At 43.6% G+C, this 10,000-nt stretch overlaps 2 protein-coding genes across 2 annotated transcripts in view; one reads left to right on the forward strand and one right to left on the reverse strand.

Moving 5' to 3' along the window:
* Positions 1-1,977, forward strand: part of LOC307077389 (transmembrane protein 47-like) — a 6,150-nt gene extending 4,173 nt beyond the window's left edge. Inside the window, exon 3 of the mRNA XM_079738801.1 lies at positions 1,655-1,977. Within this exon, the coding sequence (XP_079594927.1) occupies positions 1,655-1,836 (182 nt within the window). The 3' untranslated portion in view covers positions 1,837-1,977. The remainder of the gene's footprint in view (positions 1-1,654) is intronic.
* Positions 1,978-8,413: 6,436 nt separating this feature from the next.
* LOC307076725 (ryanodine receptor 1-like) overlaps positions 8,414-10,000 on the reverse strand; it is a gene marked incomplete at both ends in the record, with an annotated part of 66,545 nt that continues 64,958 nt past the window's right edge. Inside the window, 5 exons of the mRNA XM_079737815.1 lie at positions 8,414-8,509; positions 8,639-8,690; positions 8,789-8,889; positions 9,009-9,073; positions 9,419-9,575. Coding sequence (XP_079593941.1) covers positions 8,414-8,509; positions 8,639-8,690; positions 8,789-8,889; positions 9,009-9,073; positions 9,419-9,575 — 471 coding nt within the window. The remainder of the gene's footprint in view (positions 8,510-8,638; positions 8,691-8,788; positions 8,890-9,008; positions 9,074-9,418; positions 9,576-10,000) is intronic.

Here is a 10,000-nt window from a genome sequence, read left to right on the forward strand (position 1 = left end):
GTGTGTGTGTGTTTGTTTTTGTATGAATGGACCGCAGTGTTACTTTGATCACACAAACGCACACACATACTTACTCACTCACACACTTGCCCACACATACACACATTTCCTCTCTCACACACTTACACCTCCACCCACCCACACATTTACTCACACACCACATGCTTACACAATGCTACTGCTAAGCCAAACTTCTCACATTCACTGTTACTGAGGAAATGCTGTTACCAAAGTCTGATACAAATGTCTGGCGTGAAGTTCGATTTGGCCCTGAGAGACTGTAATGTTGCTCAATGGACAGGGACACAAAATAAATTAATAAATTCTGAAAAGCCGAGTAGAGGATACATTTATTTGACTCAAGGCTTCACCTTCAACCATTCTGGTTCCCTAAATAGTGGACTACTTAATACCACTACTTAATAGCAAAGTAGGCTGCTGTACTGTGAACTGAAATACACTTATTTCCGTAATATATCCAAAGATGGATTGCAGTCTTCTTTATCATCAGATTCTTCCAATAGAGAGATTTCCCTGATACTTGTTCCCTAGAGTTTGTACGTTATAGTGTTCTCTGTGTATGGAATATGGAAGGAGGGAACAAGTGAGCCAAATGGAACAGGGCCCATATTAATCTGCACACGTTCCACTGTAGGAAGAAGGAGAAGAAGTAGAATACTGTCGCTGGTGTAATGTGATATAGTGCTGCATTGGGGCGGCAGTGAGATGTGGGCAGCATATTTTTGGAATGATCTGATGTTACTCTTTGAAGATGGATCAGTCTGGTACGACACAAGGTCTGATAACAACCTTTGATTTGCAGTAGTATGGCCACTGAGTTAGACATACACACATAAGAAGAACAGTGGCATGGACACTGAGTTACTCATGCACACACGGAAAACAGTGGAATGGACACTGAGTTACTCATGCACACACATGGAGAACAGTGGAATGGACACTGAGTTACTCATACTCACACAGGGAGAACAGTGGCAGAGTTACACAAACACAATCACAGGGAGAACAGTGGAACGGAAACCGAGTGACACATACACACACACAGGGTTAACATTGGCCGAGCTACACATAAACACACACAGGGCGAGCAGTGGCTGAGTTACATGGCACTCACAGAGCTACCGTTCTCTGAGTCATTATTTCAGTTCCATGTAATCCCGAATTTCCGTCCAACCCTTTGGCTTACAGGACAGATGTTTTCCAATGTTCGTAACAATGCAACAGCTGCACAGATAACATCCCATAATGACACAGTTGATCGCAGAGCATCCAGGTCACACACCTTTTATGCATTTGACATGTACTCTACTCTTATTTTGAAAAGGGCTTCTGTGACTTTATGAACCCGACAGTGAAGACAGGCCGGAGATGATGTACATCACGTTTACATCTCTATTTCTGTGTCCATGTGAACGTGTTTCCGTTGTGCCAGACGTGAGAGGGTGAAGTCAGACAGGAAGTGGGTTGGCATAGGGAGCCCAAACGGGAATCGAACCCGAGGCGTGTCTCTCACACGCAGTGGTCCGCACACTAGCGAGTCGAACCGGGCTTCTTCCTGCCTGGTGACTGCGTGGAGCGGTTCCCTCCTCTCCCAGACTAACGTCAGTGTTGTGGGCTGTGTGTTGGTCTGCAGCGGTCCTCCAGGCCTGCGCCCTGGTCCTCTACCCCATCAAGTTCATCGACGGGAACGTCCTGCAGACGTACCACGAGTTCAACTGGGGCTACGGCCTGGGCTGGGGCGCCACCATCTTCATGCTGGGCGGCGGCATACTGTTCTGCATGCGCACAGACATATATGAGGATGGGATGTACTGAGCTTACACACACGCACACGCACACACACATGCACACAGTAATGCAGCATACACACTAACACGCTTTCCTCCGCTGAAGGCGTGCTGTGTCCTTTGTTCATTTTAGGTAGAGGGTGTTAAGATGGATACTGCTCCTATTTGGAGCAGTATCCCCCCCCCCCCCCCCCCCCCCCCCCCCCCAAACACACACACACACTCCACTCCACTCGAGGTTGCCCTGGCAACGGCCCGTGCTTGGGTGAAAAAGGTTTCTGGACAGAGATTGGCTGCTGCTATGGTGGAACGCTCCTTGAATGTGTTGAGGAGGATATTTATTGATGGACTGTACATACAGGATTGTTTTTCCTTTTTTTGTTCTTTACTTTCTCGTGTAATATATTCAATTTTTTTATTTTATTTCCGTGATGTTTTTAGTTAATGTTGTCGAAAAAGGCGTTATTTATCTGTTTCAAAATAAAAGCATAAGCATTGTGTCAATCCGTCTTAATGAAATGTGTAGTAAATAATAGCGTTTAATGTTTGGTGTAGCTGTAAATATGTCTTTAGTGTATTTCTCATCGATCAGTAAGATATGTATAGTATAAAGGTATTTTTGCAAACATACTCATACAATTTGTTTTCAATAAAGTTTACTGTTTACATAAATGTGTTTTATATTATTGCTCTGGTGTGTCAAAATGGGGCAAGAAAATCCCAGAAACACAGAGTCGCCAATGCGCCATTACCACGCACGCTTTCCCCTTCAACAGTAAACAAGTAAAAACGAACCCTGTAATTAGCAAAAGCGACTCAGACAAACCTTTGTTCCATATTATTACATCCTGGTCAATAGTCCACAACAACCGCTTCAGTGAGACAGAACGGCGCGTGGACCTGACACATGGTCAATGGACTGCATTCATACAGCGCCTTTCTAACCTGTGGGCACTCCAAGCGCTTTACAATAGCGCCTTAATGGCATGCACACATCCGTACAGCAACCGCATTGTCAACCATCGTGACAGCAGCCAGCTTGTCTGCAGCAGTTAGGCTAATATTTTTTTTCTTAGGGACACCTCGAAACTTAGCATGGAGGAGCATGGGATCGAAGCAGCAACCTTCAAGCAGCCAGGGATCGCTAACCGGAGTCGCTATAATAATAATGAATGAACGCTTTCTCATGAATATTACGGTGTGGTATGTGTGTGCATGGGTGCGGCAGTTCTGCGACGGTCCTATAATAGAAGTGACCTCTGGGGAATGTGTGACCCGTATAGTGGTGGTAATAGGTGACAGGAGGGGGTGGGCACATAGCACAGACAGAAGGGACAGAACCCGACACGCGGGCGTGTGTGTGTGCGTGTGTGTGTGTGTATGTGTGGTCCTCCCCCTTTCCACACCGAGCTGGTGTCATCAGTAGGTGAGATAAACGCTGTTGTCTCTCAGTTAAGCATTTCTGTTAATAAAAACTCATTCCGTCTGTTTGCCAAGGTCGGTTAGAGTCAGCCATATAACCATACAACCCTGAACGCAATCTGGATCGTTGAGATATTTCTCTTTTCTTGAAATGTTTTGTAGTCATAATGCCTTCGTTTGGCCTACACTGGGAAAAAAACGAATATAATAGTTAAGCAACTATATTTTTCAGATCTTCCCCCGTTGTCTTTCAGTCTGGATTTCAAAACTGTTACATAACCATATTTCTTGTGGTTCTCCTCAAAGAAAAAAACGTCAAAACTAATTAATTCGTTACTCAATGTACTTGTTGCTAAGAAACCAACAGACACAAAAGTCATTCCTTACCAGTGATTCATGTAAATAGACATTGCAAAATATCTTTAATATCTTTAATAGAGTTTGCTGTGCAACCACACCCGATGCATTACAATTTCTTCCACAGGCCCCCTGTTGTCCACATTAGGTCAATACAGAAAATAATGTTTGCAGATCAAAAAACTCCCAGTGGAGATTATACAACGAGAAAACTAATATACATTAACATGTATAACGAAACCGTATAAAGTAAAGGATATCACAAAATGTTTAGTTAGATAGTATAGTTTGTATCTTAATTCTGTTTACCATCATTATGAGCTGTATCCTACAGAGGTATTTCAATTGGGATTAGAATTGATTTAGATTGATAATGATAAATGATCAATTTAACAGGGTTGTTCACCAATTACGTTAATTTATGTTTGAGTTATCTCAGAGTTTCGTTTGGTAAAACAGTTAGTACACTGCAGTCTGGTTAGCAGGACTGTTAAACCTACCCATTTCAAACTGTATTCATACCCAAGATCATACTAAATCTGAACCTATTCAAACTTATTACCTAAACGTCTAAGCCTAACCCTAACACAAAGTTCTTTAGGCTAAACTCACCCAAGCTTCTCTTAACTAAACCAACTCAAATTGACCATTTGAACTGCAGCACTGTGTGCACAATGAGGTTGATGTGGTTCTCCCATGGACGACCACAGCGCCATCTCCAGACCTTCCCCTCTGCTGCCCCTCCTGCAACCCCAGAACCAACGCAGGGTTCTGGGAAACACATCATCAAACAACCCCCCCCCCCCCCCATCTGAAAAACGCTGGGTTAATGGAGACACCAGCGTGCGGAGAGCAAGAGACAGAACAAGAGAGAGAAAGAAAGAGAGAGAGAGAGAGAGAGAGGGAGAGAGAGAGAGAGAGAGAGAGAGAGAGAGATCTTATCTACATCCCTACTACTTTGTATTACACTTTTGTAGTACCTCTAATCGTGTGTGTTTTTGTCTCCGTTGTGTTCCTCGTTATGTTCTCTGCTTTGGTAATGTCAATGTTTCATATTTCCCATGCCAAAGAAGCTCTTTTGAATTGCACTCGGAGAGAGGGTGCCCCCCAGGGTGCAGTAACCAGCCTGACCCTGCGATCGGAGACACACAGCAGGGACAGATTCCAGTTACTGATCCTGGGGGACACAACACAATCAGCAGCAGCAGCACCACCACCAACACCACCACCACCACCAACACCAGCTCCTCCTCCGCCTGGGTACTGCACTGCAGCACCTGCACATGATGCTTTACTTTATTAGTTTATACACATTATTAAAGGGCAACTTGCCGTTGCCCTTGCTTTGAACTGTTCTGTCCTCGCCCAGCTATAAACACTGGGCAACTGCAAGGACCTCAGCCTCACAAAAAGACAGAATCAGGACAATCAAACAATAAAAACACCTCTTAGTACAACACCAAGAAGGACATCATAATTCATCACGCAAACTGATCAATATTAATTATAGCCTCATTAAGTTCAACACAATAATATACAGAATACATAACATAATGCAGAGGAAAAACACAAACTATTTCATAACATACAAACGTGAAGGAGGAACAGCTTCGCTGCTATACTATATAAGTGAACCTTCGGGTGCCTTTCTAGTTTCTTGTTACCTGTGGCTGAGGCTTAGAGGCTGCGCAGGTCGATGTCTGTCCCATTGAATGAGAGCGGAGCAGCTCAATGGACCGAAGCTCAGGCTGTGGAGAGATATTATGGAGATATCCCTTCCTCCAATCCACTGTCACCCGAGGCCCCACAGAAATTACACATTAACCTTTGCGGCCCCCTAACCCTGGTTGCTGATCTCTCTGTCAGCTCTCTGGTTAGTCCTTCTACACGTTGTATCTATATGTAGGGAATGGCAACTTATAGCGGAGACCATGAATGGGTTAACTCTTTTAATAAAGGTTAAAATTGTCCCACACACATTAAAGAAACGGCATAAATTAAACACGACCTTCATACTGTCACATCCACATATGTATGTGACCCTGGGTTTTTCAGTACATATACGTGTGTGTGTGTGTGTGTGTGTGTGTGTGTGTGTGTGTGTGTGTGTTTCACACATGTCATGTTAACATGCTTATTTTCCTTTATCTTCAGTTTGAAATCAGATGCTGTGGCTATTTTGTAGCCTCTAAAAGACTGATGACTAAAACATGGAAACTTGGCTTTAAGTCATTGGCCCTCTGCATCAAAACCAGACTCCTGTAAACTATTTAAAATCTTGATTAAAGAAAGAGTCTGCATCTGTTATGTGCAAATAATTCAACTCTGCACACATAATTCAACTATGCAGTGAATTATCCCAGAAATGGCTGCTTTTCTTCCTCTGAACCTTCCCCTGAAGTCAAGGGTCATCTACTTGTAGACGACCCTTCACTCCCTTGCCCCAGTACGTAGCTGTTCTAATTATAGAACTGCTCAGCAGAAGACAATGCTGTTGAGGAACAGCCATAACCATAGGCAGTATTCGTAATATACAACTCATGAATGATGTAAACAGAATCAACTGGTGGTGGGAAGCATTCAGGTGGCAGCTGACCTTTTATCTGCCAGCGGTGAATCTCAAACACAACCCAACCAACAGATGGCTGCTTTCACAACCTAAACAAACTGATCCTTAACGGTTACTTGCAGGTTTGAGGCTTTTTTTTTTTTTTTTTTTACTTTTACAACAAAGTATGGCTACAGCCATTTATAAGAAAAATAATAATAATCGGTTGAGCTCCCGTGACCTTTCACCTGCGCTCCATGTCAATATATGGACACCTGTAGCCCCTGCACTATATATATATATATATATATATATATATATATATATATATATATATATATATATATATATATCGATATAGCCTACTTCAACACATATAGCAGTCAGGAATGTAATTATTGATTTGGTCAAGTTTAATGGTTGGAAAAAAAATCCATAGACTAATATTTCTTGCGAATTTGATAAAATTCTCGATACATCCCGAAGGCAAACAATAAATCAAATGCTATGGGGTAACTCTTGCTGTCTCAGGCCTATATTATGCCCCTCCATTACTTTCATTCGGCCCGAATAAAATGAATGGGTGGCTTGCCTCTCGCTACCTACCTACCCGGCTACCTGCATAGGCTCCGCACGTGTACTCGATGCGGACTCAAGCTAGAGAGCCTCAACCGTTTTGAGGGGCGGCTGGGGAGGAAGGCCTGAGGGAGAAGTGGGGTTTTTATGGTAGAATACTTTAAAACGAAAATCGAGCTTACTCTGGCTGGCTTCTCCAAATTGCCTACCCGAGTTTCTATATTTGGAAATAAAACTGTATTTGACTGCCACCTAGTGGCCATTGATACAGAATGTTGTTCATAAATTGAAAGCATGAACTAACACATTTATTCCGCAACTTCTTTCATTTCAGTCTAAACTTAGAAACACACAAATTAACCATGAATACAAGTCTACAAATAGTTCAGTAATTCAGCTGCAACTGTGTTTACAGTTAAAACATATTTCAGCACAACATGGCACACCATTACTTTTTTACAAACAGTGCAATACTAATGTTTATAATCACCGTAACAAATTCTAAGATCATCTATTCACCAAAGAAAAAATATTTATTGGTGGTCTTATGCAAAACGACTCTCATGTTAAAAGCATCAGAACACAAAAGGTTATCCTTGAAATCTGGCTTCACCCAGTTTACAACATAGCATTATCTGGTATACAAAGAAACTACTTTAAAGGACTCTTATGTTGTGATTTCTTACTCGTCATCACATGCACACAGAAACACACACACACGTGCACACACATGCATGCACACATGCACAGGTTTGGACAGAACGATTCAATCCTTTCTTGAAAAAAATGTCAGCCAAAGAAATGTTTTGAAAGAAACAGAAGTATGCACTATTAAAGGGATAAAGGCTCTTTGATCCAATTTTGATTTATTTCACTTTAATCACATTTTAATCAAGGCAAAGATATATTATATGCCTTCACAATAAATAGCAATGAACACAGACTAAATAAAATAAAATAAATTAAAATCAAACATTTGACTCCTACAGCTGGATCACTTGGTAGAAGGAAAATAACAATACAACATGATTACTGCATGTGTTTTGGATTGGCTACAGAAATGTTTGTTGCATTGTAGAACAAGAAGCGAACATGGCACTGTAACTGAGCTACACTGTAACATCATGTTGCTACTCTTTTAGGGGATTTCCCCCTTTAAAGATTGTACAAAGATTTAAAAGTTTATAACACAGCCATAGTATTCTTTATAAAACAGACTTGAACAATGCAGCTTCCAACTGGGGGGAGGCTGAGTATCATGACACCCAGAACAAGCAGTGTTTGTATGGAGAGGTCTCGCAGGTCAAGTGATTGTAAAGATTTAATTTACCCACTGGACAGCAAAGATTGTGAGCAAACTGTAGCAGTTTGCCATTCGCCTAAATAGTTTTTTTAACCGTCTTTTGTTAGTGCATCACGATGCGAAGCACGGATACAGTTGGCTGCTAGTGGAGATCTGTCGAGGTGCTTTGTTGATAACCATTGTTTTGCCAGCCAACACATGACCACGCGGTCATCTGCACAACCGCTATAACAGGTACTGGTATATACGTAACGTTATGTAGCTGTGTAGAATTACACACCCTTCTGTATAACTACTAAGTAGTTGCGTATGAATCTGGATCTGATTGTTCCCGCTCAGCAGCGGTGTCTTCCTGCTGAGGAAGCCGTTGGCAAAGGGATCTGGTGGTTTTGGGGGTCACTAGGAGAGCAGGTCCTCATATTGCTTCCTGAAGCAGTCTCCAGCAGGGTAGAAGTCCCAGCTTCGCTCCTGGTACATCTTCCACACATACGACTCCTAGCAGCCCAGGGCGCGGACAGGGGGGAGGAACACAGCGGGTCAGCAATGCAAAAAGCCACAGGCATAGCCATGCGAGCTGAAGCTGCAATAAGATCGGAGGAGCGAATCTAAAAAGTGGGGACCCACCTGGCCAGTGTGCTCTGTCTCGTCCTTGTTGATGAGGTACATGAGGAAGAACCTTGGGAAATAAAACAAAAGAAACCCGGCTGTTTATTTCACTACACGTGTCTTGCACGTTTTTCTAGTTGCCATAGTAACAGCAAAAAATACACAGACATGTAGTTGGCCAGGTTGTGCTCGTCAAAGGTGTGCGTCTCGAAGCCGTGCGGCGTCGTGTCGAAGTAGTCGCTGCCGATGCCGCAGATGAAGCACTTGGTCTGAAAGGACACAAGGTTTCTTCACTCACAGTATGCAGGTGTACAATATGCAGTAGGCAGTGGGAACGTTGCCCACGATTGGCCCTCCAGTCAATAGAACGGACCACACTAAAACGTACCTCCATGTCTTCTTTAACCTGCTCTTGTTGATCCCTGAGTTCTCCGAACGCGTCGATGATCAGACCTGAACACAGAGATTCAAGAAAAACATAAACTTTGACGGGTTCTCTTTCTATATGGTGAGTGTCTGGTGATCACAGTGCCTGGGCCGCAGCCCATTAGCGGTGCGGCCTGCTGATGTGAAGTGACCCAAGTGATTCAACTTCAACTCCCAATGTTTTTTCAAGATTTCTTTTACGGCCAATGGGCTTGTGTGCCTTCATGGTCGTTAAAGCGTAGCCGGACAGGGACGTGGGTTGAAAGGGAGAGGGGACCACCGGTCAGAGGGGAGCGTGGGTGATCACATGAGGCCTATTGCCCTCCCGGTGGAGGGAGTGGAACCCGCTCAGGGGGGGTCACGGCCCCAGACCTTGGATGATGGCGAGCAGGATGACGATGACGAAGAAGAAGAAGGTGATGTCGAAGACCACCCGGTAAATCTCGTAGTCGTCCCCCGCGGGGTCCTCGATCTCATCCCCGATACCACCGCCCGCTCGCACGCCCACGTACATGTGGAACAGGTAGCACTGGAGAGAGAGAGAGAGAGAGAGAGAGAGAGAGAGAGAGAGAGAGAGAGAGGGAGAGAGAGAAAGAGACGGAGACGGAGAGAGAGAGAGAGAGAGAGAGAGAGAGAGAGAGAGAGAGAGAGAGAGAGAGACAGACAGGGTTATACATCTGGCCTAAGCATGTCTAGGGGATGCAGGGGATTGGGGATTCAACCCAGTTCTTTGATACTTTTAGATAACAGCTTATTTCTAAACTACTGTATAGACTCTGCGTTTCTCTGTGTTCACATTTCTTATTCTAGAGTTATTTCCAACATTCCGCCATTCGTTATGTCTCAACAAGGATGAATCAATCTGGTCGTCTGGGACATAGCCAGAGCCATATACCTAATCAAGGGAGAGACCGCTTCTCTTCTCTTGTTATTAATGTTTTCTTTATTATAATA

This window comes from Pollachius pollachius (assembly GCF_949987615.1).
Source record: "Pollachius pollachius genome assembly, chromosome: 6".
Classification (NCBI taxonomy): domain Eukaryota; kingdom Metazoa; phylum Chordata; class Actinopteri; order Gadiformes; family Gadidae; genus Pollachius; species Pollachius pollachius.